Genomic DNA, 12460 nt, shown 5'->3' with positions numbered 1-12460 from the left:
TTTTTTTTTGTGTTGCCAGCACATACAGATACACAAAAAAAAAAGAAATGTATTTTTAGACAGGTGTTTGCTTAGAAGAGTCACTTTAATTTCGTTCCCTCCTTCTTTACCACCTCAGATGTGTTCACAAGGTTTTAGGTGAGTCACAAGAGAACAGAAATCATCTTTATTAAGGTTAAGATGTGCAGCAAAAGGTACTAATCTAAATTAACTTCTGCCCCGTTAGGTACACATGTGACTGAATAAATGAATACTATAGCTAATATAATTATTCTTTTCTGGGAATCAGTGTAGCCATTTAAACGTGGAATTTTAAGTTTTATGTGGTCCTCTTAGTCTGCAGTAAATGCTTAGTTTGCAGCTTTTTGAGTCTGCAAAAGGATGAAATTATTTACAGGGCATTTTCAAGCCACACGTGGTATAAAATTAACAAATATATTATTTTTATACCTATATATATATATATATATATATATGTATATGTTATTGTGCTCTAGCAGCCACAAAGAAAGAAGTCAGGAGAGAAAGCAGCTGAATTTCTTACCTCTGGCTACCTTTTTTTTTTCCAGGGAAGAAAGAGCTGGAACTTGCCTTACAGAAGTGGGATCAAAGTGCTGAGTGCCACCAGTGGTATGTGATTTTTTTTTTTTCCACTTCTTGCTCATGAAAAGTGCAGGAAAAGAACTTGGAGGTTGTTGTGAGCTGAGCTGCAGTTAAAAAAGTAATAATTATACCCAGATTTCAGTAAGGAGGGAGGTGACAGGGAAGGAGCTCACTCCCTAAAGGCTTTGCTTCCAAGTCATGGATTGAAAGGATTGCTCTCCTTTTTTAAAATAACTCCAAAAGAGAGTTTGTGGAGTGGTTCAGATATTTGTGGAGGTAAGGCAATGTGCCTTTCTGGTGAATTCCTCCATGAACAGTGTTTGTCAGCAGTTACCGTGAAAGACTGACAACATTTAAATTAGAATAAAAGGGAAATTACTTTTTTTAATGGAAATTGTTGGGAAAACAAGATGCTGAGTATCTTTACCGGACAAGGTCTGTGCTCTTCTAATGAGCAAATTTATTTGGAGGGTTGTTTTGGGCTACTGGCATCTGAATAAATACCTTTATTGTCTTAAAAAGACGACTGTATTTCAGTTGTTAGTAATGAATTGCTGTTTTCAATTAAAGCTTTGATAGGAAGGATGAATTTTGGGGGCAGGAAAATCTCCAGCAGAGTATGGTAGTGGGCTCTGCTGGCTTAACATCTTGGAAAAATGGGTTTTAGTTGCCAGGGCAGATCTTAAAATTGATATTTTACAAAGCAAGGTTCTACTCCAGGGTTCCATATTGGTAGTTTTGCTTTGTAATTCAGATTTTGGGACAGTCCTGGGCCTCTCAGACCCTTTTCCCAGACAGGGATAAGGCTCCTGCACAGCTACATCTTGCTTTTAGTTCTTCAGAGCAGCTGGAGAAAGGAAACAGCAGAGCAGCCTGTGGGAGGCGTGGGATTTCTTGGGAATGAATATGTAATTCCCTTTATCAGCACAGAAATTATTATTTACTGCCGTGAATAGAACAGGAAATTACTCTCTTCCCAGCTCTGAGGTGGTCACAAGCTGGTTTAATTGCAGCCTTTTTTTATGCTAATTGAATTTATCCTGAGGAGGAGAAAAAAACCAGTAGAGTCTTTAAAGCTTTTTGGGGGTGGATTTGGTGCCCCAGCCCTTGGTTTATGGAGAACATTGTTCACACTTGCTTTAAATTACAGTTTTATTCTGTCATATTTCTCTCTCCAGTGCCTGATTCCTGTTGTGAAAACCCTAATCTGTTATTATCTCTTCTCATAGGGAATAACTGATTATCCCTCACTACCCACGTTGTCTTTCCCATGTTATTCTCCCTCTTCCATATATTTTTCCAGACAGAAGTGGGGGGAAATCCAGTGCAGGACACAATCCATGGGAGCAGGATGGATTTGTGTGATGCTGATGGGATGGTCCCTTGCATCCTTGCTTCCATTTACAGCATCCCAAACACCATCCTTGTCTTTCCCACTACATCCCAAATGGCCATTTTAGTAGAAATATTCCCAGTTCTTTTCCTGCCTCTCCACACAGGCTGTGTGAAGCCTCGTTGTGCAGGTCTGGTCTGTATTTTTTCTCTCTCTGTGTGTGCATTGTTTCCTGCTGACTTTCTATTTTACCAGTTGCCTCTGTTTTATCAGGATTCCTTCAGTTGAAATCGTGCTGGTTTCTGGTCCTTTTTATTTATTTTTTTTTTTTGCCTTTTGTGCTTGTTATTTCCTCCTGCCCAAATCATTCCCAGCCTTACTGGCTGAGGAAGAGAGAAAGTACTTTCCACTCAGGGATCATTGCAAGGAAAGCTTTTTCCCCTCGGGGCCTCATGGTTGTTGCAGTAATTGCTGACATTTTAAAGCAACAAGCAAAGGAAATAACTTTGGGAAAGGGAAGGATTCCTTCTGGGGAATCAGTGAGGAGGAACAGAAGTGTGGGAGCTGTGCTGGGTGTTAAATGCACTCAGTACCTTTGGGGTGGATTTATTTGTGCATCCAGGGCTGAGGGTTATTGGAGCGAGGGATCTAAAGCCTCTGCACTCCTGATTTACAAGGACCTGATGCTTACTTGGGATTTAGACATCAAAATCATTCTCTGCTCTAATTGTGAAAAGATCTCTGAGCAGGTAGAATTTATGCCCAGCTAAACTGATTTCTCCCTCAGCTGATTCCAGCCCACGAGTAGGACAGAGCAAGTTCCTAAGTCTGTTCTTGCTTATAGGGGTGGAAGAGATACAAAATGCAAAGAAATATGATAGAAATGTGATTGTACAAACCTCTGTGCTTTGCTGCTTGGACACAAATATGTGACATCTCACAAATGAGGTGAGAAACAAGTGTGGCCTTTTAGAATTTCCAGTCCAGTAGCATCTTTAGGGATCAGGAAAGGAGAGTGAGCTCTAGGTCTGCCTTGCTTCCCATTCCTGTTGCTAAAAGAAATATTGGAAGTGCAACCAGAGGGATTTCAGAGAAATCTGGGGAAAATTGTGTGGGTGTTAGTTTTAGTTTGAGTGGAATGTTTTACACTGGAAATGAAGTGCTGACTGTTGCAGAAGGAATAATAAGCTTTGGCTTATTCCTTGGCTTATTATTATTCCTGTGTGTTATGGAGAAGTGGGATTGGGTTGGATGAGCCTCCAAAATGTGCCCTTTCTTCTAGAGAGTCTGTCAGTTTGGTGGAACATCTTGCACACTCGATCACCAGCCCTTCTCCGTTCCGTGGGTACATCTGGCTGTCCGTGGGCAGATCCTGGATTTTTGAAAAGTCACGGCATTCTGGATGTGCCTGGGAGACAGCTCTGATTTAACAACTGGCAGTGCTTCAGGGTTTAACTCTTGGTGGGTTCACTGCCCAGACCTGGCCAATTTTGAGCCGGATTCTGGGTTTATGAGCCGACTGTTTTCTGCTCCATAGGGCAGATTAAACAGGGACTTTACTGACAATATGGGGCAGCAGCAACCGTAGGAATAGTTAGGAGATATTTCAGAATGCAGAGGAAGAAAAATAGCACGGAGTTAGAGCTGCCTGGTGGCATCCCCCTGACCTGTGTGCCCTGGGAGGTTAATTCAGGAAGTAACTTGAACATCCAGAGCACAGGAGCTCTCCCATGTGGATGTTCGTGGGAAGGAAGGAAAGGAGCACATCTGCCTTCCTCGCTTTTTCCTTCCATCTTGTCTCCCCTTGGAAAAGCCAAAGCTTTTTTTTTTTTTCCCCCCAACCTCCTTAGGATCGGCTGGTCATTAATTTCAGGTTGGGAATTCTGCTGTCTCTCCCAAGGTACTAATTCCCAAGTGAGTGATTACTTTAATGTTTGGTTGCTGCAGTGTGAATACCTGCCTGCTAATTCCGTGTCTCCTTCCCTCAAGTGAAGGGACTGCTGTGCATCTGCTATGTGCACAGGAAGGTTGAAAAGCTGGGAATGCTCGTAAAATATTGAGAAAACTTGTCTTTGAAATGGTTGAAAGAGCTAAGAGCTGTGTTTGGGTTGGCAGAGCATCCTAACCACGGAGGGAAGGTGCTGGAGACTGTATTCCATGGGCAGAGTCCTGCTCCCAGGGAAGTCAGCCAGAGTGCAGCATCCCAGTGAACTTCCTGAAAGTCCTGAGCCTGGAGATTTAAGCTGGAAGAACAGGCTCTCTCAGCTGGGGGTATCTGTTTCCACGGGGTTTATTTTCTAACAAATGGGGAAATCCCGAGCTGAGATTCCTGTGGGAACTGCAGCTTTCCCACTGTCAGCAGCTTAATGAGGAGTCTGGTTAATAATTAATCGAGTGATATCCTAATGGGGGCTTTGGATGGCTGCTGAGAGGTGGATCTGAGCAGTGCTGCAGAGGTCACAGGGAATGAAAATCCCCTAAATCACAGTTTTTCAGGTCTCCTGGTCCTGCTGCTCATCCCTCCTGCACCTCCATAGTGTCTGTGGTGACTCTCATCCCGAGGCATTCCACGGAATGAGCTGGAATAAATAGCTCCACTGTGCCAAGCTAAACAAGCAGAGGAGAGAACAGCAGAAATCAGAGCCTAAAATCCCAGGAATGCAGAGTTGTGGGTGTGAAAACCTCCAGTGGACCTGGGACCGGCAAAGCTGTTTAGGAAAAATCATCTTTCCTGGGAATACAGTGAAAAACCAGTTCAGGCATCTCGTCCCATATGTATTTTTTAGCTTATTTCACAACTGAAATTTACAGTTTACTCTGCTGCTTTTATGGCTTTTCCACCAACATTCCACCAGGCTGTTAAAAAAAAAACCCTGGAATTTTTATTTCTTGACATGAGGCAACTGTGGGGATTTATTGTCTAGGAATGTTTGATCTCGTGATTGTAGAAAATAAGCCTTTTATTGGCTTGTATTTCTCGACCCCAGTTGTGTTGTGGTTGGGGATGTTTTGGTCCAGGCTGATGTTTTGTTGGGAAACAAACTGGAGAAGATCCCAAAAAACACTTATTCCATCAGAGTGGGGCAGTGCAGCTGTGAGCTTTTCCAACCAGGGGAAAGGATTTTTATCCAATAACACATTGATCTGGTAATCTTTGCCATTACCGTGAAAAATAAGAATTTCAGAACTGAACCAGAGCTTTCCCACAAGAAAATTAACAAAGTAAAGGAATGGGATTTAAGGCAAAATTGTAAATATTCAGATGTGACTTTGTGTTGTAACTTAGACGTTGGAAATGGAGCTCAGGCAGGAGCAGTGAGGTGTGAGGGAATTCCTGGGGTTTCATAACACTGGAGAAAGTGTAGTTGGAGATTTAAAAGCCTTCTGACAGATTCCTGCGCGTGTGCTGTGTTTAACTGTCCCGAGGGATGCCTTGGGATAGCAATGGCAGAGTATCCAGCAGCACCGGGGTATGGGTGTAGTAAAAGGGAGCTTTACTTGCAACTTTGTTCTTCTCAGCTTTATTTTTTGAAAAAATTAGACACGTTATTCATTTGTCCATCTGTTCCACCTAATGTTTTTTGAGCCAAACTCAGAGAAGGGATGGAAGTGTCCTCCATTCCCAGAGCTCTCTCCCGAGTGGGACGAGAGACACCAAACTTCAATCTGCATGTGCTGTCCCACAGCAGTGCCCTTGAGAGCTCTGAGAGCGATTGTTTCTTGGGAAGTGATTCAGGGAGGGAGGGCTCGAACCACTGGTGTGGGGAGGTGAGATGGGAGGGTGCAAATCCACAGGGAATTAACCTTCCTTGAATTTCACGGCTCATGCAGTAACTAACTTTGCCGGGGCCCTGCTTCTCAGGCTCACAACTCACAGTGCCCTGTTGGACAAAACTAGGTGGCTTTGCACTTTCAGCACTGAAAACGTGTTCTTCTCTTTCCCAGCTGCAGGACATAGGTAGGTTTTCCCAACATTTCCCTGGAAGTAGAGCCCTGTGTGCTGCGGCGGGGCCGCTGCATGTGGAGATCGCTGCTCCCTGTAGTGAATTAGAGCTGCTCATAGTCTGGCTCTTGCTGCAATCACTCTTCACTGCTCTGTCTTGTCACACTTTCCTTGCTCAGGGAAGAAATTCCAGCTGTGGAAGTGTGCTGCTCCTGGTTTTTAGCCATCAGTGCAGCGAGTTTGTGTGTCACGTCAAACCCCTCCTGCTGATTTGCCTCGTCCTTCAAGCTAAAACCCTCTTAGGCACGGAATTTTTGTTGCAGTTTTCACAGATTTCCAGTGTTCCTTGTGTTCCCCAGCAAGGTGTGGAGCTTTAATGCACTTCAGAGAATCCTGGGGTGGTTTGGGTGGGAAGGGACCCTAAAGCTCATCCAGTCCCACCTCCTTCCATGGGTAGGGACACACCTTCCACTAGCCCAGGTTGCTCCAAGCCCCGTCCAACCTGGCTTTGAACACTTGTATGTCTTCCTTCTGAAGACATGGACAGCAGGTAAATGTGGATGAAATGTGGATTTAATGCAGGTGTCTCCCTGTGCAGGTTTGCCATCCTTTGTGGGCAGCTGTCGGAACGTGAGAGCATTCCCAAGCGCATCCAGGCCGGGTGTGTTTTCAAGGTGAGTGGAAAGGACATCCTGGGTTTGTGTGACTATCAAACAACACTTATTTCTGTACTAGGAACTTGGGAAAATTGGCTCCAGGTCTTGTTTAGGGAAGTAGCAGGTCTCAGAGATGCCACGAGTGGGTGTTTTGGGCTGAGGAAGGTGATTCCAGCAATGTCTTTTGAGGGTGACTGGGCTGGCTCTGCGGTTTTACACACCATAATCTCATGGGAAAAAAAAAGAAGTCTTTCAAATAAAATTTGTGTAAATGGTGAGACTGAGAGCTTGGAACCTGAAGTTATCATGTGGTGGCAAGATACAGCACCAGCTTGTCTCTCTGCCTGTGAGCAACCTGCACCCTTCCAGAAGGGCAAAGCAAATACTCCAAGAGGATTTAATTTGCTTCACATTCCTTTATTTCCCTTGGGGGTGTTGCAGGGAAAGGGGATGTTCCTGGAACAGGTCACAGGTAATTACTGTCCCATCAGCTCATGGCATGACCAGTAAGGTGGTTATGGCAGAGCTCTGGAGGTGGAATAAACTGAAGGGCAGCTCCCTTTTTTTGTGTGTGCAGTAATCCCTGTCCCTGAGCCTGGTGAAGTGCTGCTTTTCTGTGCTCACTGAAGCCACTCTGAGAAAACTGGGGATCTGTAGCTGTAATTCTACTGATCACAGCACTTAAACTGTGGATTCCTGCCTTCCCTCTTTCTCCACCTGCTCTCGTGGATGTTCACTTGCTTTTAACGAAGGTGTGACGTGTGTTGGTGCTGGTTTCCCCCAGGAACACATTGACAAAGCCATTGAGCTGAAACCAGAGGACCCCCAGCTCTACTATCTCATGGGCAGGTGGTGTTACCAGGTAACATGCTTTTATTACTGCTTATTGCTGTCTGATTCCTCCTTGGAGGAATTCCTCCTTCCATGTCTGAATGAGAGAGAGGTGGATGCAAACCAGGTGTGAGGACCTGGATACTCATCCAGAATCTGCCAGGGTCTTTGACCTCCTCCCGGGAGCACGAGCAGCTCCAAGAGGCTGGGCAGGTCCTGGCTGGCTCTCCAGTGGGTGGGACAGGTTGCCCTTCCTGTCTCTGCAGGTTGCCCACCTGGGATGGCTGGAGAAGAAGACGGTGTCAGCACTGTTCGAGGCTCCTCCGACGGCCACGGTGCAGGACGCGCTCCAGAACTTCCTGCGGGTGAGGGAATCTGCCAGGAAAGGGGATGGATGGATCACTGACCTCCACAGGTCACAGGCATAGAGAGGGGGTGCTTGTGTCCTCAGCCCTCCCCCAGTGCTCCGTGATGCTTCTCCATCTCCTGGAACCTGTGGAAGGAAAGCTGGTGAAAGGCAAAATTGTGGAGCCTCCATTCCAGGATAGCCAGAGAAAAGACTCTGGGATGTTGAGGACATCAGAATTATGACCCGAAGTGTTCCTTGTAAAAGCTGTACAGTGATTAACTGCTCAGTACTAATCACATCCGGGCTGTGCTTCCAGAGTCCCAGACCTGTCTGAGCTCATCCCTGGGAACACTTGCAGAGATCCATCCTGTCATTTTAATTTCTCTGGCATTATTTTATTAAAAGCCTGGCTGACTTCTCCGTTTCAGACGTTTCAAAACAAGTGCTTGAAGGTTTCAGGGGCACAGTGCTTTATGTATTTATTTGGAGTCCTCCCTTCCTCCCTTTCTCCTTTCCTCCCTCTGTTTTTTTTCCTTTAAGAGCTGCAATAAGCCTGGTGTAAGAATGAACTGTGTCCTTGCATATCCTAATGTCTGCTCATCCCTGTCACACCCTCCCTCTCTTCCTGCAGGTCGAGGAGCTGAGCCCAGGATTTTCCAAAGCAGGAAGAGTTTACATTGCCAAGGTAACCACTCACTTCTTGCTTCTTTAGATCCTAGGGTAAGAAATATTTACTTTAAAAATCATCTTTGGCTGTAAAGTGCTGAGCAGGTGGAAAATACTCCGTGCAGGAGCCAGATTTTATAAGATGACAGTATTTCTTTTTAGCTGCAGCAATAAATCCGTGGAAGTCTTAACCTGAACAGACTTTTAGCGTTGATATTAAAATTTGGGGTTCCTTGTGCGTGATGTCTGGGACTCCCATCTAGTTTTCATCTAGTCTGACAGTCTGAGACTCCTGTAAATATGATCTATTATTACAGTGCTTGCAGCTGAGCCTCATTTTTAACAGCCCGGAGAACGATGTGCTCCCTCCCAGTAGAGAGGTTTTTGTGGTGAAACTGGAGTGAGGAAATAGTAAGTGGAAATCAAAACAGAGCTTTGGAAATGATGAAAACCACGGGAACACCTTAAGATCTCCAACCAAAACCCGATCTCCTTGCCCACAAAACAAACAAGCAAAACCATAAAGGAAGTTAAATGTATTTCATATTCCACCTGGTGTGATTCTAAGGCTCTGTGAATGAAGGAGACTGCAGGGAATGTCAGTGCTAATGGTTAAGAGCCAGAAATAGGTCTTCTTAGCAGTGGCCCAGTTGGGTTTGCTGCCTGTTTTTCCCTGTTTAACCCTTTTCCTGTTGTTCTTTTCCCTTCCCAGTGCTACAGGGACCTGGGGAACAGCACTGCTGCTGCGCTCTGGACGAGCCTCGCCTCCGAGCTGCCAGGGAGCACAAAAGAGGTAACAGGATCAGCAGGGGCTCTGGGATGAGCAGGGAGAAATTGGTTACAGAGAGAAAATGGATCCTGCCCCTCTGCTCCACTGAGATCCCACCTGGATCACTTCGGCCAGCTCTGGGATCCAGCACAGGAAGGACGTGGACCTGTTGGAGCGAGTCCAGAGGAGAGACACCAAGATGGTCAGGGGGATGGAGCATTTCCTCCTGCTGGGAGGAAAGGCTGGAAGAATTGGGTTTGTTCAGCCTGGAGAAGAGAAGTTTCAGGGTGACCCGATGGTGGCCTTCCAGTGCCTGAAGAGAGCCTGCAGGAGAGATGGAGAGGGACTTTGGACAATGGTCTGGAGTGGCAGGACGTGGGGGAATGGCTTCAAGCTGGCAGAGGGCAGGGTTAGATGGGATATTGGGAAGGAATCCTTCCCTGTGAGGGAGGTGAGGCCCTGGCACAGGTTGCCCAGAGAAGCTGTGGCTGCCCCATCCCTGGGAGTGTCCAAGGCCAGGTTGGATGGGGCTTGGAGCAACCTGGGCTGGTGGAAGGTGTCCCTGCCCTTGGCATGGGGTGGCACTGGATGTGGGCTTTAGGTCCCTTCCCACCCAAACCACTCCAGGATTCTTTGATTCTCTGATATGCTTAAGAACTGGTTTAGGGTTGTAGAAAGAAGGGAAATTGTCTTTTTTAGTTGTTTCAGTTGAGTTGTTTCAATTCATCTGTTCCCTTCTTGCATTTCCAGGATGCAGAAAGCGAGCGGGATCTCGAGGAGATGCGCTTGGACCACAAGGAATAATTCTGGAAAAAGTCATCCCAGCGGGTACTGCAGAGACAGCAAAATGCCAAAGGGGTTTCATGATCCTGACAATTCCGAGTGCACTTCGTGGATAAGCCAAAAGAGCTTACAGGAAAACACACCCAGCAGCACATCCAGGAGAACATCTTGGATTTAGTGGGATAAAATCGTGGTTTGTTTTCCCTCGTACAGCACTGCATGTGTTTGATTTGAGGATCCCTAAAAATGTCACTTTCCTGAAAACAGGTGTGCGTGTGGGAGTTTATAGGTAGAGTTTGTGACAGAGAAATATTTGTGGTCATATGTATATATATGGTAGATATATGTGAGATATATACTTTGTGATATAAATATATATATTTATGTATGCACATATATATTTTATATCACACACTCTGCCTGTCAGACAGCCTTGCTGCTGGTCTCCCAGCTCGTTCCTGAGGAAAATTTTTTCCAGATTACTTGTTTCCTCTTTTCCTTAATGATTCATTGACTCAGTTGAAATAACTGATAATGCCTTTTGTAGATATTTAGGGGAGAGCAATTTCCTAGCGGGACCAAGGAGCTTTCCTGCGCCATCCAGGCTGGATTTTAAGAGGTTTGTTAGTCAGAGAAGTGAGGAATAAGATTTTAAACTTGAGGATTTCCTCCCAGAGAAGTTCCTCCCATCACTCCCACGAGGCTGAAAACTTCTGTCCCTCCAAATTGTGCTGCTGTGGTTTAGCTGGAATAACTGAGTTTGGAGGATAGTTATTGATCAGGGATCGGGTTCCAGGAGCAGGAATATCCTGTGGCAGAGCTGATGCTTCGCTGTGATCTTCTTCTACCACTTAGCAGATTTATTATCTTCCAATTAATTAACCTCTGGACTAATGAGGCGACGCCGAGGAGGTGAAGCCGACGACTGACATTTCCTCTGGCAGCTCCTGGTGACCAAGCAGGAACAGGGAATTGTGCTGGACACTGACACAGATGGAGAAGGAAAACCTGTCTTGAGAAATTACCCAAATATTTATCAAGGCTTCCTTGATGCCCCTTAAAATTCCAATGGCAGCTACTGAACACTGATTTTTGAGCATCTGTTCCATGATGTGGTGGTTGTGAGGGGTAAAGTGAGAAAGTGTGAGAGTAAAACATTCCTTAAATCACCTTTTTAGTCCCTCACATGTGTGATGGTTTTGTTACTTCCTGAAAATAAAATTGGAAGGGAAACATACAGCAAACTCGAGTGTAAAAACTTCCTGGTTTATAGATTTGGCAATTTTCAGCTTTTTTTTTTTCCCCCTCTCCAAATTAAACTCTAAAATGTTGGTGCTGGACTCTTCCCCTGCCAACCAGGCACGTGTGCAATTAACTGTATTTGCTTAAAACAATAAAAATTGGTATTTATAAATGGAAAACTAAATGCTGAGGGGCTGAAGCTGATCCCCGTCTCTAACTCTGTAATTCTGGGATGTGTCTGGGACATTTTTATACATCCTGAGCTGCTCTCCTGTTCCTCCGTGGGATGCTGAAGCTGCCTTTTGCCCTTGGCCTGAGCCTGGTTTGAGTATTCTTTTGGTTTGAGTGTGCATAATTACACAAGTTTTTGGGCTGTTTTCCACGTGGGTTTCTCAAGGGAAGTCGGGAAATCCTCCTCAGGCACATCCCAAAGGTGATGTTTGCCGTTCCCTGCGTTGCTGCCTTCCCAAAGGAGAAGTTTCAGGAGAGGAGGCAGTTGTATCTGGAGAAGGGGCATTTTTATGGCGCATCCTCTTGGGCAGGTGCTGCTGGACAACGTCCAGGGATGCTGAAGAGGGGGATCAGCTGAGCTGGGCGGCAACAAACACGGAGCTGCAGAGATTTGGGTGCTGCTGGGGACGTGTCACCTTCCAGCCGAGCATCCGTGCCCAGCATTCCGTCCCCCCTCCGGAGGTGGTTCTGGCTCTGGGGGGGCAGCAGGATCCATGGGGATGGAGAGGAGCACCCCCAGGGCCATCCCCCAGCTGTGGTGCCGAGTATCCCGAGGGCTGTGCTGGGGATGGAGCGAGGAGAGGAGCATCGTGTTCCCTCCATCCCTCCGGGTGCTTTCCCGCAGCCCGGAGCCTCCCGGCTCACACGGAGCTCACACGGTTCCCTTTAGAAAGGGAGGCAATGGAATGTTAGGGGGTTTTTCCTTCAGTCTTTCGAGGTGGCGCTCTGAATGAATTTATTTCTGTCTTGCTTCCAGTGGTGCGTTCCCCAGCAGTCCCACGGCAGCTCTTGGGCAGTGCAGCTGCCAGAGGTCCCTCTGGACTGTGGGACGGGCAAAAACTCCGCAGCAAAGGAGAACCTGGATTTGGGAGATGGAGAATTTAATGGCATCAGTTTGAGCTGTGCCAGTCCTTGGATGCCAAAGGAACATCCAAGATTGCTCCAGGGGGAGTGCCTGGGCTTAGCGGGAGGAGCTGGGGGTTGGCACTGTGCGGTTTTGGGGTTTTTTTTTTTCCTGTTTTTCTGGTTTCCTTGTCGACCACCGCGGTGCTGG

At 46.3% G+C, this 12460-nt stretch overlaps 1 protein-coding gene across 1 annotated transcript in view; it reads left to right on the top strand.

The window, feature by feature from the left end:
- RMDN3 (regulator of microtubule dynamics 3) overlaps positions 1–11359 on the top strand; it is a 20565-nt gene extending 9206 nt beyond the window's left edge. The window contains exons 4-10 of the mRNA XM_017838215.1: positions 570–630; positions 6478–6553; positions 7320–7397; positions 7633–7731; positions 8347–8400; positions 9094–9174; positions 9901–11359. Of these exons, the coding sequence (XP_017693704.1) occupies positions 570–630; positions 6478–6553; positions 7320–7397; positions 7633–7731; positions 8347–8400; positions 9094–9174; positions 9901–9954 (503 nt within the window). The 3' untranslated portion in view covers positions 9955–11359. The remainder of the gene's footprint in view (positions 1–569; positions 631–6477; positions 6554–7319; positions 7398–7632; positions 7732–8346; positions 8401–9093; positions 9175–9900) is intronic.
- Positions 11360–12460: the final 1101 nt, after the last annotated feature.

Source organism: Lepidothrix coronata, unplaced genomic scaffold, assembly GCF_001604755.1.
Source record: "Lepidothrix coronata isolate B3197 unplaced genomic scaffold, Lepidothrix_coronata-1.0 Scaffold329, whole genome shotgun sequence".
Lineage (NCBI taxonomy): Eukaryota > Metazoa > Chordata > Aves > Passeriformes > Pipridae > Lepidothrix > Lepidothrix coronata.
The sequence above is the reverse complement of the archived record's forward strand: the minus strand, read 5'-3'. Positions and strand labels throughout refer to the sequence as shown.